Here is a 23314-nt window from a genome sequence, read left to right as displayed (position 1 = left end):
TCATCGTCAGATTTATCCTCTTAGCTTACCTTTTTACAAAGGCATTTTCTTAGCCTTTTTTTTTTTAAATATATATATATATATATATATATATATATCTTTTGTTGTGTTGTTTTATTGCTTCACTGTAGGTTTTATGCTTTCTTTGTAGAACTTTGAGATTTCTGTAATATAAAGTGCAATATAAATAAAACGTATTATTATTATTATTATTATCTTTGCCATCACAGGAAAACAATCACAAAAGGAAAAAATGAAAAAGCAAAATACACTTACATTTTTATACTATTACATCATATTGAAGTTTTACTTGGCGTCCAGAATTTGTTGGTCATATTTCGATTATGGGCAATAGAGTTTCCATTGTAATTGTAATAATCACATCTCATATATAGCAGTCATCCTATTATATTCTGGTCATTTCTTGTAGAACAAAGCGTGTTATTTGTTTATAATAGAGCTCCACTGCTGCATATTTTGCAATAAATAGCATTCATGTAATTGCTAGTCTTTGCTCAGTATGAGTTTCTGCCCCGCTCCCGCTCAAGGCTTCAGTAGCCCGAGTTTGAGTCATCTGGTTTACATGAGAGCTTCAACTTTGACCTCTCATAGTGGGGCAGCACGTCTTGATCCGTGGCTTCGCTCTCCTCCAGGCCTGTATTTCTTCCCACAGTGGATTGTCCTTTTTGCATCGCATTGGAATTAAGCCTGCTGACTTGCCAATGCATCGCTATGGCAACTACTCTTGAGACAAGAGGAGCAGGGCAAAACATGCGCTGTTGGGTGGATGCAAGCACAGGGGTCAGAAGCAGTTCATTCAAATCTCACATTTTGTTCCAACGAGGTTATCTGACAGGTTTGCAATGCGTCATTCTCGTCCTTTTACGATATTCCCAAGATCCATTTGCCTGGAGAAAACCAGAAAACGTCTTGGTGATCCCCAGTACCTTTGTGAAAATACACTTTTAAAGGTAGTACATCATTCAAAGTAGTCAAAGCTGAATCCTATTGAGATGCTGTGGCATGACCTTAAAAAGGCGCTCATATGCTTGTATATTTTTATTTATTATTATTTTTTCCCTACATACATCTCCCTTAGTAATAAAAAGTTTCATTTAAAAACTGCAGTTTGTGGTCAGTAGTGTTTTTTTTTCTTCTTTTAAAAATATTTTATACTGCAATTATGCCTTCTTAATATTTTTTTATATTTATAATATATATTATAATATTCTTAGTATTTTTAAATATTTTTTTCTATATGCTGATATATTTTTATTTATTATTTTTATGTCTTCTTTTTTCCCTACATACATCTCCCTTAATAAAATAATAAAAAGTTTCATTTAAAAACTGCAGTTTATGGTCAGTAGTGTTTTTTTTCTTGTTTTAAAAATATTTTATACTGCAAATATGCCTTCTTAATATTTTTATAATATATATTATAATATTCTTAATATTCAAAAATATTTTTTTCTATATGCTTATATATTTTTATTTATTATTTTTATGTCTAATTTTTCCCTACATACATCTCCCTTAATAATAAAAAGTTTCATTTAAAAACTGCAGTTTGTGGTCAGTAGTGGTTTTTTTTCTTGTTTTAAAAATATTTTATACTGCAAATATGCCTTCTTAATATTTTTATAATATATATTATAATATTCTTAATATTTAAAAATATTTTTTTCTATATGCTTATATATTTTTATTTATTATTTTTATGTCTTATTTTTCCCTACATACATCTCCCCTTAATAATAAAAAAGTTTCATTTAAAAACTGCACTTTGTGGTCAGTAGTGTTTTTTTTCTTGTTTTAAAAATATTTTATACTGCAAATATGCCTTCTTAATATTTTTATAATATATATTATAATATTCTTAATATTTAAAAATATTTATTTCTATATGCTTATATATTTTTATTTATTATTTTTATGTCTTATTTTTCCCTACATAAATCTCCCTTAATAATAAAAAAGTTTCATTTAAAAACTGCAGTTTGTGGTCAGTAGTGTTTTTTTCTTGTTTTAAAAATATTTTATACTGCAAATATGCCTTCTTAATATTTTTATAATATATATTATAATATTCTTAATATTTAAAAATATTTTTTCTATATGCTTATATATTTTCATTTATTATTTTTATGTCTTATTTTTCCCTACATACATATCCCTTAATAATAAAAAGTTTCATTTAAAAACTGCAGTTTGTGGTCAGTAGTGTTTTTTTTTTCTTGTTTTAAAAATATTTTATACTGCAATTATGCCTTCTTAATATTTTTATATTCATAATATATATTATAATATTCTTAGTATTTTTAAACATTTTTCTATATGCTTATATATTTTTATTTATTATTTTTTATGTCTTATTTTTCCCTACATTTTACAAAAAAATAAGATTCAGTATAACCCCTCACAGTATATAATTATAAACATTTGTGTTAATATTATATATTATGTATTGATACTACTTCCCACTTCTGTGTTGTAAATAAGGACTGATGGTACATTTTATATGTTTAATATGTAAATATTTTCTTTTTTTATTGAAAAGCTTTCAAAACGTGACAAGGAACTACAATACAATTTCAAAAGTACAATCTTACAGCTCAGTAATAGTACAATCATTCTAAACAAAGTCAACAATATTTGAAATACTTTACTTGTAGGATTAAAATAGTGGCGACAAAGTGACTTTCTGGTATTCTCCATGGCAACAATAGCAAAGACTCATGGGTATTGATGCATTTGGAGTCCTTTCAAACCGCTTTTGCGATTAAAAACACATGCTGAAAAGTTCACTCTTTTAAAGAAAATACCCCGATTTATGTAGAGTAAAGCTACGCTGTATTACATCTCGACTTACATAATTAGCATTGATACATTTATCGTCGGTGTTTGCGTGTCGTCCCGCAGTAATGTAATTTTCCATGCAGTCACTGAACGCACCACACTTTCTACTTCTGTTCTGACAAGAAGACTTACACAGTGGATGAAGTGTGTGCCCAAAAAAGTAGCAGTACGTGCTACTTTTTTTTTGTAGAAAGCATTTAAGAATTAACATTGAGAGTTAAACCGCGTTGGGATATAATGTATTTGTTAAATTATTTCAAATTTGAAGAGTGACTCGACTCATCACAATGGGGGACCCTCACTTAAAGCGAAACATCACTCGTGTAAGTACTGTAAGCTATATTGTTTGTGTCGTGTAGTAAATAAGTAAATAACGAACATAAAGATGTTAACTTTGTAAACATAATCACAAATCAAAAACGAAAAGAAATACAAATGAGATGAAAGTCCAGGGAATGGTGGGGAATCAAAGCATTCACCACCCATATGGAGCTAATCCAAGTGCGGTTTATTTAGTGTTATCACATGTTTCCATCTCTCTATATTGTCTCAACTACCGAGGAGCTTTCCTGCCTTTGTGTTCCAGAGGAGGCCCAACATAGGCTTTGCATCTCAACAAAGCTTTTAATTGGGGTTAAGTGGTCTGCAAGTCTAGGAAAAGTGCAGCAGTTAGTGTTCCCTGGAATGGAAAGTACTGTACTGGCTTTGTTGTGGCAGGATGTCAATGGAATTAATCAATTCCTTCAATTGATGTGTTTGGGTGAGTAGTTTTACTGTCAAGACCTGAAATAATTGCTTTGGTTGTATATTTTATGGCTTAAAATTAGTTGTAGTGCTCCATCCTGACAGCTTTCTATACTTCTGTATATTCAACTACTACTCTATTGTGTGGATGTATGGTTGTACAAATTTAGTGATATTAGTTCCCAGAAAGATGGCGATGAAGGACTTTTTTTTGGAAAGCTGCTGTTATCCAGTTTTGGGAGTTAGTCAATTACCAACAGTGAAATGTGGCCTTTGTTCAAATACGTCTCCGCAGGAAGCTAAACAGCTAGTCTCACAAGAGTTGTGTTCAGTCAAAACTCAGGAAAACACTGCCCCCTAGCGTTTTGGTAGAAATTGCAAGTCGCAAACTCAGCCTGACTGTAATCTCATGGAACATCTCACGATAGCCACGTTTACATGAGGAGTTTTTCTCTTTCCGAATGACCTTTCCGAAAGCAATGGTATCCATGGAAAGGAATATTCCAATCTCGTGTCTCCATGCGCCGCTATAATCAACCAGAATAGTCAATGGGGCATGCCCAGTAAAACGTAAACACCAACATCACGTGATACCGACTTCCTGGAGTTTTTCTTTCACTTGTTGGAATAACTCCGTATTCCCAGTTTTTCCTTCGTCCAGTCTTGGAATTTAGTTTGAATCAAAAACAAACTTTCCTTAGCAGTCCAGTGCCGATTGCTGGCCTCCATTTTTAAAACTGAAGAACATCTGGAGCTGCGTGTTACGTCATATCTCAGCATTGGCTGAAAGAACGCACCCGGGAACAGGAAAAGATAAAGTTGAATCTTGCTAATATTTGATAATGAAGCTGGGCACATGTTTTATATAGATATGTATTTTCTTTTGGAATAAAAGTGGACTTGTGAATGGCGTATAGAAGGGTTTAGATTCTGTTCCACAGATGGCGCTAATGCACACCAAAGCTGCTTGCCAACCGCCAATAAACAACAGAAGAAGAAGAAGAACGCAGTCTGACAACTTTCCGTTTGAGCGGGTACAAGATACCTCAATCGGATTGGGGAAAGGAATATTCCACCCCTGGGAATCCCATTATATATTCATTCGGATTGTCACTTTTCTTTGGGAATGAGGTGTATACAAAGGTTACATTCTTTCCGTTTGAGCAAATAACCTGAATGGAATTGGAATATTTGGGTTCATGTATACGTGGTCATACAGCACCATTAAAGGTTTTTCGAAAAAGTAATGCAAGAATGACTTTCCCTGGTAACTAATTTCATTTATGACAGAGTAATGCTGTGATTCCTCATTCAGTTATTTTTTTAGGGGGAAAATCAGTATTAACTATAACTAATTAGTCATATCCATACTAATATCCCAGCAGGTTGTGGTATAGTTAGACATAAAAAGATAAAAAAAGATGCTTGCCACTGTAGAGCGTGGGCCTATAATTCTCATTTAATGCGAGCCACTTTAATGTACTGTAAGCCTTATCCTGATAATGAGCGGCTAAGCCTCTTTCCTACATGGCTCATATGATTATCTTGACTGCGCTGGATGGATCGAGGTAGCAGTAATCTGCAGCACGGCGACGCTCAACAAGGTTGAGGATTTCACATGAGATTAATGGAGTCGTCATCATTAGGATGCATTCATTACATTGACAGACTTGATGTTTGTAGTCACAATTTTTAAGAGGTGTGTTTAATGTGGAAAAACAGCCAAACGTAACACGCACCGCAAAACATGCACACCGATATCAATATTGGCAGAAAAAAATAATACATAAAATTAGTAATGGCACTACTTACATCTTCACTAAATACCGTATTTTCTGGACTATAAGTCGCTCCGGAGTATAAGTTGCACAAGGCCAAAAATGCATAATTAAATAGAAAAAAACATACATAAGTTGCATTTTTTGCGGGTAATTTATTTTCCAAACTACTTGACCAAAACAAACATTACGTCCTCTTGGAAGGCAAGTTCTAACATTAATAAAATAATAGAGAACAGGCTGAATAGGTGTAAGATATGCTAACACAATGCTTATTCAGCTACACGAAAAATAAACATGAACAGAAAAGGTGTACTTTTTTCATTTATAAGTCGCTCTGGAGTATAAGTGGCAGGAACAGCCAACGTATGAAAAAAAAAGTGCGACTTATAGTCCGGAAAATACGGCACTTTTTCCAAAAACAGGTCCTGAAAAAGGGAGGTTCTTACACAGTAAACCTCGGATATATCGGATTCAATTGTTCCCACTGGTTTTGTCCGATATAAGCGAAATCCGTTATATGCGTATACCGGAAAATGTCCGTTTTACACATATATGGGATTTATATCCGGTATATGCGTAAATGGGATTTTATCCGTTATAAAAAGGCACTTCCTTGACTATGTTTCCAATGTACCTGGACGCGCAGGCAACGCTGCAAACGCTGCAAATGACGTCGTATAGCGGCCTGTCACGATTCGGCGAATCGGAGCGCCACGATGCGGCCATCCGATATATGCGAGGGAAATTTAATGGAAATGAATTGGAACGGGACTGGAGATTTTGTCCCAAATAGGCGAAATCCGTTATAAAAAATTCGATATATGCAATGAATTTTTATTGGAAATGCATTACAGAAAAATTGGTTCTTTTTTATCTGTCCGTTGTGAGCCAATTTCCGATATATCCGAGTCCGATATATCCGAGGTTTACTGTATTCAGGTCAATATAACAATACTTTTAAAATTCTTCTTCCTAAAAGCATGGAAGCTGTGAGAGCTGCAAAGATGTGCCAGCTTTATATTTTGTTAAATTTTCACTTTTCCCAACACTGAAGTCCATATTTACCCATCACGCTGCTTCAGTGCATTAATTAACTCCATTAGTGAAGGCACAGCCCCCCTGGTGTTCATGCAGGGTCTCTTGAAGAACAGAGAGCACTGTCACGGAACTGTTCCTCTATCTCGTTAAGCTAAAATTATCCCCATAGAAATGGTATAATTGAGTCTTCAGGAAATTATTCTCCATTCATTTTAATGCCCTCTAATTTGTGTGTGTGTGTGTGTGTGTGTGTGTGTTTGTGTCCTCAGGGAGGCTTCACATGGAACAGTGTGTCGGGACGCTCCGTGGGTCTGAAGCCCGTTCCTCTGCAAAGCCTTTCTGAGTTGGAGAGGGTTCGTCTCCAGGATGTCGCCTTCAGGAGACTTCTTCGGGATCGTAACTTAGGCTGCCATATTACCATCCCTAAATGTACACATACACATATTTCCCTATCCTGTTTACATGTTAGTGTTATGCTAAAAACCTTTAAAGGAACATGCACACATGTAAAAATATTGATCTTTTTGTTTTAGATGGTCACAAACATAAGAAGTCCCTCAGACGGAAGCTGGATTCACTTTCCAAGGAGAAGAGTAAAGACAAAGGTAATATATGTGAAGTGAAGTACTTCACAAAAAAACTTTCTACCATTAACACTTTGACTTTTACAGCTTGGGAACATCCCTGTAGTCTTTTATTCCTGGAGGTACAAACAGGTAATTAGCCTAATGGGGTACATTAGCGTTATACCTTGAAGTTTATGTCCGCACTCCCAAAACACACAATCCCAATTGTCCTATTTACAGATTTTTTTTTGAAGCATGTTCCCTCTAGAGAAATGTGTTTACTGTAAGCCTCAGCTTCCTCTTCCACTTCTCATTTGCTCTTTGACACTTGAAAAGAATCTTTATAAGTGAACCGACAGTTTATGGAAGATAAACAAAAAACAGCTCTTTGGTTGCAGCGTATCGTGCAACATACTTCCATAAACGATGACACTGCAAACCAATATTGGAATTATTTCTATTGGCAAACATTGGTAAACAATTCACAATCTGCCAAAAAGCAGACAAAAAGTTGTGAGGTGTTCAGCTACAAAGTGTATATATCTGAGTAGATAGATGTTTCAGACATGGCGGATGTCCTCAGTTACATACCTGCTGGGTCCCCCGCCTCCTGGCCCTCCGATGTTGAGGTGGGGTGCACCTGTTTTTGAATACTGGAGTACAAAAAATGTATTGCTCTCTGGTTCTACCATATCTTACTCAGTGTGTGGAAATATGGGCTAATAACTATAAAAGTTTAATCTTCACTCGCTAAATGTACTGCAAAAAAGGCCAGTAAGGATAATTCATAATGCCACCTACAGAGAACATACTAACTCGTTATTTCGAAAATCACAAATACTTCAACTTGCTGATATAGTTCATTACAATTACAATTACAATTACAATTACAATTACAATTACAATTACAATTTAAATTTGGTACTTTTACAATCAGTAACTGTTACATTTGTTCACTTTCTGCTTTAAAATTTAAAATTTAAAATTTAAAATTTAAAATTTAAAATTTAAAATTTAAAATTTAAAATTTAAAATTTAAAATTTAAAATTTTAAATTTTAATTTTAGTTTTTTAATTTTTTAATTTTTTAATTTTTTAATTTTTTAATTTTTTAATTTTTTAATTTTTTGAAATTAAATTTAAAATTTAAAATTTAAAATTTAAAATTTAAAATTTAAAATTTAAAATTTAAAATTTAAAATTTAAAATTTAAAATTTAAAATTTAAAATTTAAAATTTAATTTTTAAAGCAGAAAGTGAACAAATGTAACAGTTACTGATTGTAAAAGTACCAGATGGAGGGGTCGGATTTAATAAGCTTTGCTTCTTCCTACTCCTTTTGGACATGTGGAACTCTGAACTGATTATGGGATGCACTCAATTGTAATCTGATGCATGTTCAAATGAAATCAAACCATTACCATTACCATCTTTAATTCTTCCAAATAAGTCTTGACGGTAGAACACCCCCCCATAAATACCGTTGGTGTAATCCTGCTGACGAACAATTGGTGATGAATCATAACTTCCATGGTGAAGATATCAGCGCTTACTGACATGAACTTTGGGTCTTGACTTTTTGCACAGAGGCGCCACACCAGGTTTTCAGCATCCCGCTGGCGCAGGTCATCTCCAACGACCGCATTCACAAGCAGCGACACGATGCGCCGCCGGAGCAGCACTCTGACCCCACTGAACTGGTGCTGTCCTTCCTCCACTTCACCTCCACCTTCAAGAGGGCCAACAAGGAGTTGTCCAGCAGCAACTCGTCCCTCAGTTCCAATTCAGAGAGTCCGAACAAATCTTTTGTCCCAGCGTGTGATGCAGCCCCACGGACACGCCGCAGGGTAAAAACAAATCTGATACCTCTACTGTTTGTTTTTCACCACAATTCTTCAAATATACACTCTTTCATTCATCCTCATTAAAGGGGGGTGTGTCTGTGGATTGCATCACTGACTTAGACGATAACCAGTCTCAACTCTTGGAGGCCCTCCAGCTGTCTCTGCCAGTCGACAACGCAGTGTCCAGCAGGAAGAAGAGACACGACAAAAAGCTGAGTCTCAACCCCATGTACCCTCAAGTGCCCAGGATAGTGGAGCTCTGCTGCCAGCACCTGGAAAGTCACGGTACTCATGCTGTGAAATGTAAACATTGTACAGCTTCTCTCTGCTGAGACACATAGTATATGCATACTATGGTACATACAGTTTGTACACGTTGGACATTATATTAATAATAATAGTGTTGGAACAGTGAGGTCAGTTTCTTAGTTTTGCTGTACACCGAAAACATTCGACATGAGAAGTTGAGTATTTGACTCGGGCTGGGTTAAACCATTATTTCTATAATCGATTAAGATTAAGATTAAGATATGTATTCAAGTATCAAGTATAATCGGTATCAGAATCAGGAGCATAAACCCTGATAGGAGCATCCCTAGTGTTCAGTCTACAAAACTTTTTGACTCACGGGCCGCATTGATTTAACAAAACAGGGGGGCAGACTATATATTTTACACGTAACAGTCCACCTGGTATTATTGTATCTGTAAAAGTGTCATGCAATCTGCTATTATTATTTATTATTTTATATTTATATTTAAATATTTTTATTTAAATATTTTATATTTAAATATTTTTATTTAAATATTTTTTATTTAAATATTTTATATTTAAATATTTTTTATTTAAATATTTTATATTTAAATATTTTTTATTTAAATATTTTATATTTAAATATTTTATATTTAAATATTTTAAAATTTATTATTATTATTATTATTATTATTATTATTATTATTATTATTATTATTATTATTATTATTATTATTATTATTATTATTATTATTATTATTATTATTATTATTATTATTATTATTATTATTATTATTATGCTTGTGTCCCTTTTTTCAGGAGCACTTTGTAAACAACAGACCACATCAAATAACAAAATTGATAAAACCATCAAAAGGTTGGCTCAAGCCATGATGCCAGTTCGTATGTTGAGTTTAAATGAAATACTTTGGAAAGAACGGACGGGCCGTATTCAAACACTTGGCGGGCCGGATGTGGCCCCCGGGCCGTAGTTTGCCCACCCCTGGTCTTAAGCAACAACTAAAGCGAACTGACCTCCTTGTTCCATTACTTCTGGAGGACACTGAACGTCTAAGATTTCTATGCTTCCCATGTAGGTTTACAGACTGTTGGAATATTCCGTGTGGGAAGTTCCAAGAAGAGGCTGAGGCAGGTAAGATGACATCTGCTATCTTAAAGTTCTTCAAAGTAACTTTAGAGACGCATGACATCACCACTCTTTTATATATTTCCCCCTCGCGTTCCTCCAGCTGCGCGAAGAGCTGGATCAGGGATGGGAGCTTCATTTGGATGAGCAGCACAGTGTTCATGATGTGGCGGCTCTGCTGAAAGAATTTCTCCGAGACATGCCCGACCCGCTTTTGACAAGAGAGCTCTACACCGCCTTTATCAACACAACGTGTGAGGCGCACGCTGCAAACAAACACGACTATGAAAAAGCTGGTGAATGTCATTAAATCCATTTCTATGATGATGATGATGGTGACAGTGTTGGACCAGGTGGAGCAAGAGAAGGCCATCCAGCTCTTGGTGTTCCTGCTTCCTCCGTGCAACTGTGACACTCTGCAGCGCCTTCTGTGTTTGCTGTCGTCTGTGGCCGCACATGCTGATGACATGCTGGATGAGTCGGGGGATAAGGTGAAGCCAAGCAGCATCTTTAAACGCCACTGGCAACTTTATTCTTTATTCTACTGAGATGCAATACAAAGGCGGAATCCAAAATTTGAGCTTACAAAGATAATAATAATAAAGCTCGGTTTTGATTGACACATCAAATATTGGCCTCAGCTTTAGTAGATGCAATGCTCCGCATAAATCTTCAAATAAATACCTTACCTCAAATAGTTGCTGCTTTTCTGGAATATAATATCTATATAATCTTTACCAGGACCGAACTCGGGTCTCCTTGCTGTGAGGCCTGCGTGCTAACCACTCGACCGCCGTGCAGCCCTAATACAAATACATTCATTCGTTTTCGACCGCTTTTTCCTGGAGCCTATCCCAACTGTCTTGGGGCGAGAGGCGGGGTACACCCTGGACTGGTGGCCAGCCAATCACAGGGACAATATATAGACAAACAACCATTCACACTCACATTCATACCTATGGACAATTTGGAGTGGCTAATTAACCTAGCATGTTTTTGGAATGTGGGAGGAAACCGGAGTACCCGGAGAAAACCCACGCATGCATGGGGAGAACATGCAAACTCTACACAGAGATGGCCGAGGGTGGAATTGAACCTCCTAGCTGTGAGGTCTGTGCGCTAACCACTCGACCGCCGTGCCGCCAATACAAATACAGTTCAACGCATTTAAAGACATTGCTGAACAGTAGTCTACTCTGGCCACAAGGTGTCACAAAACATGTAACAAAACATGCACCAGACCTGATTGCCAAAACAACAGGCTTTTATTACAGGCTTGAATGATCTTACATCATACAAATTGTCCATAGGTATGAATGGGAGTGTGAATGCTTGTTTGTCTATATGTGCACTGCGATTTGCTGGCCACCAGTCCAGGGTGTACCCCGCCTCTCGCCCCAAGACAGCTGGGATAGGCTCCAGCAACCCCTGTGACCCTTGTGAGGATAAGTGGTAGAAATTAATAACATAATCATCATTAACACGAGGGCTCCACGCATCCAGAAGACATTTATTGAAACACACAAACAGAAAGGTGAGCAGAAAGGTGACTATAGGGGTGTTATTTTGTGTCTAGAAAGCTCTAATAGCTTAAAAAATGTATTTAGAAGGTCGTGAACAGGTTTCATACTCATAAGTATTGGAATCCTGCTCCTACATGCATTTATTGAGATCATGTCAGGAATAATTAACTGCAATAAACGAGTGATTACTGTATATGACAAAGTTGAATTATTTATTAGCATAAAATATTAAAATATCGCCATAACATTATATGGTAAAAACCTAAAATAAATGTCTCAGCCTGGTACTCTCTGCATATGAGTAAAAACCCTGATTACATCACTACATGTGAGGCTTTATTGTTGTAATCAGTGTTGTCGTCGCAGTGGTATGGCGCTCCAACGCATCATCGTGTGACCTGTTTCTAATATTTTGGTGACCCTATTTAGCAGAATGACGGGGGCAAACTATTACAAATGAAAACTGCGCTTCAACTTGTTAACCCCCACGAAGGTCATTGTCAACCCCCCCTCGGTGATTAGCGTGAAATTAAAGGTGGCAGTGCAGTGCACAGTTCCTACAATGTGTGTAATTAACCTCTCTGTGTAAGATGTCACAGTGATGTGTTGAATAGAGGATCTCGGAGAATTTTTCTGCGCCAGTCCAATGATTCAGTTGCATGTTCATTAGCACTGATAATAGCCAGTGTTGACACCGCGCTCACATTAATGTTTCAATGCATAAAACTATGTTGTTGATGTGTTCAGAAACCAGGAAACAAGATGACCCCGTTGAATTTAGCCACCATCCTGGGACCCAACCTCTTGCACAAGCAAAAAAACCCCGACAAGGAGTTTGCGGTCCAGAGTTTAGCTCGTGCCGAGGAGAGCAGCGCCATTATCAGCGTGGTCCAAACGATGATCAATGCATGTGAATCTCTGTTTTCCGTAAGTCATCCTCACTATAAACTGTTTACTATCAAGCTAGTGGAATTTTTTTTAATGGAGCACGGAGGGCCTAACATCGACTTTATTAGTTTTCACTAGTGCGCTTTTATAGTTGTTGATAAACAAAGCGAAACCTCACAGTGGGAATTTAATTCTGATCCTGCTGCGAGGACCCCTAACCCTGTTCAACAGCACATTATCATTCACATTACAATGCAACCTGTGACACCCACCAGTCGGTGAGGGCCACGTAGCTCTTCATTTGACAGGAGCCAATCGCGAGCTATGAAAAAAGCTTGTCAACCCATTGGAAATTGCAGGCGTTTATTACTCAGTATCAGTCTGACTCAGAATATCATCATACAAAAAAACATTAAACTCATCACACAGCAACTTAACACCCCAAATACATATAAACATGTAGAGTGAGAGTTTAACAAGAAAACATTTTAAGGTTTTTCCATAGCGCATTCAGGTTGAGCAAACCATTTCATTGGAGGACAAGCAACAATTAACATAATGGAGCAAAGGAGCCAACGGAGGGAGGCTGATGTCATTGCAGTGCCCCAGTGAATACATTGCTCAGATGCAATACATAATGGAAATACTGTAAAGAGTTATTTTCATCTCAAACTTGTATTTGTATATTAAGTATATTTCCTGGTTATAACTTTTGGGTGTTAAGTCGCTGTGTGATGAGTTTAGTGTTTTAAGTAAAGTGTCAAACCGTTATGTTGTTATACTGTTACACATAATGAACTCCTGTGTTTTCCAGTGGGTTGACAAGCTAGTTGTGAGTGCTAGTTGTGATAGCATGTGATCGAGCTACCGTTTCCTCACTGACTCACGACTGGCACAACATTTAGGAGGAGATGGAGATGAAAGGAGATGTCACAAGATTCAAAAACACTTTTGTGCAAGGGTCACGTAAAAACATCCAAGTGGTTCAATGGTCTTGACGTGTCAACTATCAACATCCAGGTTCCTGCCGAGCTCCAGAATGAGGTTCTGCTGAGTCTTTTGGAAACCGATCCTGATGTTGTGGACTACTTACTGCGGCGTAAGGATACTCGCTACTGGTAAGTAACATTGTGAGCTAATCAATGACAAACACTTGTGCATACTGTAATGGTTTGTATCCGTTAGCATTCCGGGTCCGGTTGGACCACGTGAGTCTTCCCTAATGGAGAGGTGCTCCTCAAATGAGTCCATGTCCAGCGGGGAGGCGTCTCCTTATGAAAACAACTCCCCTGTCCTGTCCGAGCGGCCGCGGCCGGAGGATGACGGGATGCTCTCGAATGGCAGCATCACATCAACTTATGAGCTCACTAGCGATTCCGCATCCAGAAGCACAGCACCCAATTTCACAATAGGTAATGTTCCATCCTCGCTTGTAAGCTCTGAATGGAAGTATTGTCGAAATTCCTAAAAGCAAAACAGCAGCTCCCATTAGGCTCTGACACATTTTTATAACGGAGATGAATGGCGTTGTCAGCGAAGGCATGCTTCATTTAGAACTATTATGCTGCCGATTATGGAGGATCAAAACTGCCAAAATAATAAATAAATAAATAAAACAAAAATGAAAAAAAAAAAATCAAAAAATTAAATACAAAAAAATTTATATAAATGGAAATAAAAACAAAAATAAAAAAATATATACATAAATAAATAAATAAAAGCAAAAATAAATACAAAAATACAAAACAAGATTCAAAAATTAAAAATAAATACAAAAATAAATGTAGAAATAAATACAAAAATAAATATATAAATAGAATTACATATCAATAAATAAATAAAAGCACTCTGCTCTCATATGTATTTATTTCTTTATATGTTTATTTATATGTAAGTATACAGGGAGAAAAGTATACATTTACCGGGACAATAATGGCGGGGGCCACCAGGAAGTCGGTGTCCGAGCTGGAGATTGCAGCCATATTTACCGCCATTGAGAGTGGTGTGGTGACTTCCTCTTGCTGTGGCCGTTTGCAGGGCATACCTAGTCGATTTTCGCACTCACATGTCGATCAACCAATAGGCGAACAGTTCAACCCAAGACACACTTAGGACCGCCCCCTCATTTGAATAGTTTTTCCTTCTGCATTTCAATATGTAATTCTATTTATATGTTTATTTTTGTATTTATTTCTACATTTATTTTTGTATTTATTTTTAATTTTTGAATCTTGTTTTTTATTTTTGTATTTATTTTTGCTTTTATATATTTATTTATTTATTTATTATTTTGGCAGTTTTGGTCCTCCATACCCGACATGCTATGAAGTAAACAGTAATTATACCCTCGTGTAAAGCAATTAAAAGGCATGATAGAATTATTTATTTTTTCATTTATCCTCCTCATTCTTTGATCTCTTCTTAGAGGAGGCCTCGGAAGACGACCAGTTCTGGGACACCTGGCATCAACTTTTTTTCAGCGAGAACGTTTTTGACCTCAATGGTAAATATTTGAATTGTTTTACACATTTTTATGAGACATATTGACCTGAATATAGGTTGCTCTTTTGTTTTTTTTACGTTATGTCGGGTGTCTGGAAATATACATGCAAACCAATAGGTGGCGCCAAGCAACTTCACGTTGTAGCGAGTCAGAGATTTTGTCCTTATGACCCAAACGTACACCTGGAGAGATGCAAAGAATATGAAATCTTTACACGGATCTTCTATGTAAATTGAATGTATATTATAAATTGTTAATCATAGGAGAAATGGAAATTATGTGCTTGATATATTGGATATCGGGGGGAAGGGGGAACCTGACAGGGGCTATAATTGCATCCTGTGAAAATGATTTGCAGTTCAAGTCATTATTGATGTGCTTTTTTGCAAAATATGCATACAAATTCTGCTTCACAGATAATATTGAGCAATATAGGAACTTTGGAAAGCCAATACCAGCCGTTACATTTCACGTGCACCGTGTTTTTGGAATGTGGGAGGAAACCGGAGTACCCGGAGAAAACCCACGCATGCACGGGGAGAACATGCAAACTCCACACAGAGATGGCCGAAGGTGGGATTGAACTGGGGTCTCCTAGCTGTGAGGTCTGCGCGCTAACCACTCGACCGCCGTGCTGCCGAGAACCCATTCATTACCTTCTAAATACATTTTTTTAACATTATTAGAGTCCTCTAGACTTTAAATAACACCCCTACAGTTTTTACACTCATTCATTCATTCATTTTCTATTTCTCCGCTTGTCGTCACGAGGGTCGCGGGGGTGCTGGAGCCTATCCCAGCTGTCTTGGGGCAAGAGGCGGGGACAAACATCCATTCACACTCACATTCATACCTATGGACAATTTGTGGCCAATTAACCTAGCATGTTTTTGGAATGTGGGAGGAAACCGGAGATCCCACTTACATTGGATATCGCTATCCGCATTGTCACTTATTAGCTAATGCAGGGATGTGCAAACTATGACCCGGGAGCCTTTTGTGGCCCGCAACTTGTATTTTATTGGCCAGTAGTATTAATTCATTCATTCATTCGAACATAAACATTCCAAAAAATTTAAATATTATTTATGTCCTAATTGTTTATGCCTTATATGTATTATTTTCTGTTATGTTTACTATAAATGTGTTTAAAAGTGACTATAGGGGTGTTATTTCATGTCGAGAGGTCTCTAATAATGTTCATTCATTCATTCATTCATTTTCTACCGCTTATCCTCACAAGGGTCGCAGGAGCCTATCCCAGCTGTCTTGGGGCGAGAGGCGGGGTACACCCTGGACTGGTGGCCAGCCAATCACAGGGCACATATAGACAAACAACCATTCACACTCACATTCATACCTATGGACAATTTGGAGTGGCTAATTAACCTAGCATGTTTTTGGAATGTGGGAGGAAACCGGAGTACCCGGAGAAAACCCACGCATGCACGGGGAGAACATGCAAACTCCACACAGAGATGGCCGAGGGTGGAATTGAAATGAGAGCAGAATATACCCTCCAACCTTCATATGTCCAAATCTGCTCTCTTCAAGGTGGCCTTGGAGACACGTCTGAATGGAAGTTATTTGGATCATCGGAGGGGCTGAACAGTCGCCAAGGTAACAACAAGCTGCCCATCAGGATGACAACACAAATCTCATTGGATGCATTAGAGCGCAGGCCACACCCCTCGGTGCCTCGCAGCAGAAGCGGCGGCGACAGCCCCGGCGACCAGATGGAACCGAGGCAACCAGAACCCTCATTACATCAGGTACACATCAACCAATCAGGAGCCGTGAGCTCAGACAACTTGGCGGACAGGACGGGACACCCTGTTGATATGTCCCTAAAAGACGAAGAGGATTGTTTGTTTGGACCTGTCAGGAAGATACACGCTTCTCATTCCGCACCGTCCTTCATCACGCATCACACCGAAGCGCAAACGCCCAAAAGAACCCCTAAAAATGGACCGGAACAAGCAAAGAGTCAAACAGACAGGCGTCACATATGGCGGATTCTGGCAAACAACAATGGAGACGCACTTCCTGAAACACTTGTCTGACACGACTTCCATCACACACTTTTTGACGACTTCAAGTACACACTTTTTGACGAGACGCCGCCAAGCTCTCAGTGTTTCCTATTGTACTTTATACTATGTATATATAGTACTACACAGCGGTTATTGGCATGCGTTGCATTGTCTTTCCTTTTCTGACACTAACCCCGATGTCAGAAATGGAAGAATAATGCACCTCATCCGTATTAAAAACATGTGGAAATACATTTCATTTATGAGGTTTATGAACAATACAAAAATGCATTAAGAGATTTTTTATTTTTTTGGAAAATTAGTCTGAATTATATTGACATTTTTTTACTGAAACTATTCAGTTCTATTAAATGTCCAAATACTCCACTTGTGTATTCAATATATTTGTGTATCTGTTCATTTATTCAGGTAGCTCGTGACTCTGCAGGTGAGTGGAAAACTATCTTTTATTTTTATTTTTTTATTTAATTATTTGTGATTCAATTACTTTAATTGTCTTTACCGTGAGAAGATAAAACAAATAAGCCATTGGCTGCCAGTTTAGTTCCATTATGGCGTAATAATGACTTTAAATGTCACGCAGCAATGAAAGTTGCTCCGTCTTCCCGGTGGAATTAATTCGTAAATCAGCATGAGTGGAAATTATGCATGAAATTGAATTAAATTGCTTATTTAATTGCAGGCTTGTGACAGTGACGCTCAAGGAGACCTATACCTGCATTGACCACATGATGGCAGCATAAGACAGGTAAATAATGTGTTGCTTCAATAGCAGAGCATTAAATATATTCATTGTTTTTGCTGAAGGGCAATGAATATGTTGCACCCTGGTTTGTGTTTGACACTTTTTTAATGTGTTAAAAATCCTTTATACTCTTTAAAACTTTTTCATCAAGTATGACTCCAGCAACTCCCGATTTTGAGACCATTTAATCTTTAGTGACCAAGGAGACAGAATATGAGTTATTACATATTACATATTACATAATCCCAGTCTCTGGGCGCTTTTTATGCCCCTGCAGCTTGCTTTGATGCGATTCGGTGATCTAACAGACTGTCATCAAACATCTGATGTTTCATTTTTAACGTCTTATACTCACAGTGCCTTGACGGATAGAAAGAAGCTGATCATTTGGCCTGGAGAGCTGCGACTCTTCCCAGCAGGTGGTCCATCCCGGGCAGCTCACTCCCTGGCTGGATGGCTGGCTGGCATCAGGAGCAGCTACACAAAGGAGACGACCAAGGTCGCCACCCAAAAAAAGATTGGGGGGTGAGTGAGTGTCTAAGTAGAGAGTCCTTCAATCTCGTCTCAAGGTCAAGACTGACAATGAGATCTCTGCAGTGCTTCAGTAGAGCTTTGGTATGTTTTTTCAACTATCAAATCCCTTGATACTGTCGCTTCAGTGTTATTCGCTTTTTAAGTGCAAATTCACTCTTGAAAGCGGGGTTTCTCGAATGTTTTCAAATGAAGTATGCAGCTCCTCTCAAAGGTACCGAAATGCACCATTTGTTGCTATGCAGTAATCACAGGCCTGACTGTGGTACCTGATAAATCAAAGCATATAAAACCTATTAATGACTTTTAACTATGGTTTTTAACATTATTAGAGTCCTCTAGATAGGAAATAACACCCCTATAGTCACCTTACACTTGTATTACCCAATATAGGAGACATAATAAGAGTAGAAAACCTATTTAGGACCTTTAACTATGATTTTTAACATTATTAGAGTCCTCTAGATAGGAAATAACACCCCTATAGTCACCTTACACTTGTATTACCCAATATAGCAGACATAATAACAGTAGAAAACCTATTTAGGACCTTTAACTATGGTTTTTAACATTATTAGAGTCCTCTAGATAGGAAATAACACCCCTATAGTCACCTTACACTTCTATTACCCAATATAGGAGACATAATAAGAGTAGAAAACCTATTTAGGACTTTTAACTATGGTTTTTAAACATTAGAGTCCTCTAGATAGGAAATAACACCCCTATAGTCACCTTACACTCGTATTACCCAATATAGGAGACATAATAACAGTAGAAGATAGGAAATAACACCCCTATAGTCACCTTACACTCGTATTACCCAATATAGGAGACATAATAACAGTAGAAAACCTATTTAGGACCTTTAACTATGGTTTTTAACATTATTAGAGTCATCTACATAGGAAATAGCACCCCTATAGTCACCTTACACTTGCATTACCCAATATAGGAGACATAATAAGAGTAGAAAACCTATTTAGGACCTTTAACTATGTTTTTTAACATTATTAGAGTCCTCTAGATAGGAAATAACACCCCTATAGTCACCTTACACTTGTATTACCCAATATAGGAGACATAATAAGAGTAGAAAACCTATTTAGGACATTTAACTATGGTTTTTAACATTATTAGAGTCCTCTAGATAGGAAATAACACCCCTATAGTCACCTTACCCTTGTAGTACCCAATATAGGTGACATAATAAGAGTAGAAAACCTTTATAGGACCTTTAACTATGGTTTTTAACATTAATAGAGTCCTCTAGATAGGTAAGTTTCAGTAAGTTCTACTTTCATTGGACTGGACTTGAACTCGGGTCTCCTAGCTGTTAGGTCTGCGCGCTAACCACTCGACCACCGATATAACATTATATGAAACCTTTTTATTAAGTTTTCCTAAGATCTCGAAATACCCCCGTTTGTTGCCAAATATGGTTCCTGGCCCTCTAAAGTGCAAACCTCCCCCAGCTCTTATAAACAAAATAATAACAATTGGAATTGAGTTCAGTACTTAATTATTGGAACACGCTAATCTAAGGCAGCACAAATACACCAGCTTTTATCCCAAGCCATCTTTTACATCGAGCGTGATGAGTTGCTGTGCGAGAAGCACACATGGTTTTGTTGTTCCAAACACACAAGCAGCTTTTTGTCTGTTTTGTGCCAAGAGGGTGTTTTTTTTTTTAATGTCTTATTCCCATGACGTACATATAACACAGTGCAGATGTGCCGTGTGTTTTCAAGCGATGCGTCCTGAGGAGGGGCAGGAGATCAATGTGGCTCCATCCCAGTATGTCACTTCCTTGGCAGACTGCATATCAAATGATTCAGTGCTTTAAATGACATTAGCAGCATCGTCGCAAATGCTTGTTTTTCCACTCGTTTTCAATCCTGAGAGTAACATCCAGATGTTACATTATGGGGCGGATACAGTTCCGCATTTTTATTTGTCATTGTTGTAGTCAATTAGCATTACATGTGAATACCAATGGACAATTTGGAGTGGCTAATTAACCTAGCATGTTTTTGGAATGTGGGAGGAAACCGGAGTACCCGGAGAAAATCCACGCAAGCACGGGGAGAACATGCAAACTCCACACAGAGATGGCCGAGGGTGGAATTGAACCCTGGTCTCCTAGCTGTGAGGTCTGCATGCTAACCACTCGACCGCCATGCAGCCGAGAACCCGTTGATTACCTTCTAAATACATTTTTTAACATTATTAGAGTCCTCTAGCCCTTAAATAACACCCCTACAGTCACCTTTACACTCATTCATTCATTCATTTTCTACCGCTTGTCGTCACAAGGGTCGCGGAGGGTGCTGGAGCCTATCCCAGCTGTCTTGGGGCAAGAGGCGGGGTACACCCTGGACTGGTGGCCAGCCAATCACAGGGCACATATAGACAAACAACCATTCACACTCACATTCATACCTATGGACAATTTGGAGTCGCTAATTAACCTAGCATGTTTTTGGAATGTGGGAGAAAAACCGGAGTACCCGGAGAAAACCCACGCATGCACGGGGAGAACATGCAAACTCCACACAGAGATGGCCGAGGGTGGAATTGAACCCTGGTCTCCTAGCTGTGAGGTCGCTAACCACTCGACCACCGTGCAGCCCGGTTGTCTTTTAATATAATCTAAAATATTTACATTGTGCAGACAAAGCGCTATAAAGAGAGCACCAAGGCCCATCCATCAGGTAATAGAAATGATGGCCTGGAGATACGTGAGGCGTGATGAGTACTTCCTGAACGTGATTACACCTCACATGACGGCGCTTGCTGACTGTGCTGACTCTGAGCTTTTGACACGGCGTAGGCGGGCCAGCGGAGATGGTGGGCGGCGGAACCGGAGATGGCCTGGCGCACATCACCGCCGAAGGTGGACGATTATGACTCATGGAGAAATGGTATTATTATTATTATTATTATTACACAAACTCCTGGAGTTTTTATGAAGTAACTGAGGTGGATGGAGATGGAACTTCAGCAAAGAGGTAATGCTAGTGGGTACCAGCATGAATAAGTAAAAACATAGAAGCTGTACACTGACTACTCCAAAGTACATGTACAAAGTACATTATAGTAAGACTATAATAGTCTACTCATTTTTGTCAGACTCCAGTAATCCCTCCTTTATTGCGATTAATGGGTTCAAGACCTGACCATTAGAAGTCAATTTCCACCAAGTATATTTATAAATGAAATATTTTCATAGTTGTTTATGACCTTCAAAATATGGGTTTTAACATCATTAGAGACCTCTAGACATGAACTAACAGCCCTATAGTCACCTTAGACTTGTATTACCCAATATAGGAGACATAATAACAGTAGAAAACCTATTTAGGACCTTTAACTATGGTTTTTAACATTATTAGAGTCCTCTAGATAGGAAATAACACCCCTATAGTCACCTTACACTTGTATTACCCAATATAGGAGACATAATAACAGTAGAAAACCTATTTAGGACCTTTAACTATGGTTTTTTAACATTATTAGAGTCCTCTAGATAGGAAATAACACCCCTATAGTCACCTTATACTTGTATTACTCTATATAGGAGACATAATAACAGTAGAAAACCTATTTAGGACCTTTAACTATGGTTTTTAAACATTATTAGAGTCCTCTAGATAGGAAATAACACCCCTATAGTCACCTTACACTTGTATTACCCTACCCAATTTAGGAGATAATAACAGTAGAAAACCTATTTAGGACCTTTAACTATGGTTTTAACATTATTAGAGTCCTCCAGATAGGAAATAACACCCCTATAGTCACCTTACATGTGTATCACCCAATATAGGCGACATAATAACAGTAGAAAACCTATTTAGGACCTTTAACTATGGTTTTTAACATTATTAGAGTCCTTTAGATAGGAAATAACACCCCTATAGTCACCTTACATTTGTATTACCCTACCCAATATAGGAGATAATAACAGTAGAAAACCTATTTAGGACCTTTAACTATGGTTTCTAACATTATTAGAGTCCTCTAGATAGGAAATAACACCCCTATAGTCACCTTACACTTGTATTACCCAATATAGGAGACATAATAACAGTAGAAAACCTATTTAGGACCTTTAACTATGGTTTTTAACATTATTAGAGTCCTCTAGATAGGAAATAACACCCCTATAGTCACTTTACATGTGTATTACCCAATATAGGAGACATAATAACAGTAGAAAACCTATTAGGACCTTTAACTATGGTTTTTAACATTATTAGAGTCCTCTAGATAGGAAATAACACCCCTATAGTCACCTTACACTTGTATTACCCTACCCAATTTAGGAGATAATAACAGTAGAAAACCTATTTAGGACCTTTAACTATGCTTTCTAACATTATTAGAGTCCTCTAGATAGGAAATAACACCCCTATAGTCACCTTACACTTGTATTACCCAATATAGGAGACATAATAACAGTACAAAACCTATTTAGGACCTTTAACTGTGGTTTTTAACATTATTAGAGTCCTCTAGATAGGAAATAACACCCCTACAGTCACTTTACATGTGTATTACCCAATATAGGAGACATAATAATAGTATAAAACCTATTTAGGACCTTTAACTATGGTTTTTAACATTATTAGAGTCCTCCAGATAGGAAATAACACCCCTATAGTCACCTTACACTTGTATTACCCTACCCAATATAGGAGATAATAACAGTAGAAAACCTATTTAGGACCTTTAACTATGGTTTTTAACATTATTAGAGTCCTCTAGATAGGAAATAACACCCCTATAGTCACTTTACATGTGTATTACCCAATATAGGAGACATAATAACAGTAG

At 37.5% G+C, this 23314-nt stretch overlaps 1 protein-coding gene across 12 annotated transcripts in view; it reads left to right on the top strand.

Annotated features, from left to right (window-relative positions):
• The window catches only part of LOC131135866 (rho GTPase-activating protein 6-like), a 131545-nt gene extending 113980 nt beyond the window's left edge, over positions 1-17565 (top strand). For 9 of the 12 annotated variants that reach the window (XM_058082252.1, XM_058082253.1, XM_058082254.1 and 6 more), the window contains 12 exons: positions 6692-6851; positions 6956-7027; positions 8576-8835; positions 8919-9117; positions 10182-10237; positions 10335-10485; positions 10574-10722; positions 12502-12681; positions 13663-13760; positions 13828-14054; positions 15068-15145; positions 16700-17565. In XM_058082252.1, coding sequence (XP_057938235.1) covers positions 6692-6851; positions 6956-7027; positions 8576-8835; positions 8919-9117; positions 10182-10237; positions 10335-10485; positions 10574-10722; positions 12502-12681; positions 13663-13760; positions 13828-14054; positions 15068-15145; positions 16700-17208 — 2139 coding nt within the window. In that variant the 3' untranslated portion in view covers positions 17209-17565. Of the gene's footprint in view, positions 1-2652; positions 3183-6691; positions 6852-6955; positions 7028-8575; positions 8836-8918; positions 9118-10181; positions 10238-10334; positions 10486-10573; positions 10723-12501; positions 12682-13662; positions 13761-13827; positions 14055-15067; positions 15146-16699 lie in introns of those variants that run through there. The other 3 variants (XM_058082259.1, XM_058082260.1, XM_058082261.1) reach the window with 3 other exon arrangements.
• Positions 17566-23314: the final 5749 nt, after the last annotated feature.

Source organism: Doryrhamphus excisus, chromosome 9, assembly GCF_030265055.1.
Source record: "Doryrhamphus excisus isolate RoL2022-K1 chromosome 9, RoL_Dexc_1.0, whole genome shotgun sequence".
Lineage (NCBI taxonomy): Eukaryota > Metazoa > Chordata > Actinopteri > Syngnathiformes > Syngnathidae > Doryrhamphus > Doryrhamphus excisus.
This window is presented reverse-complemented; position numbering and strand designations above follow the sequence as displayed.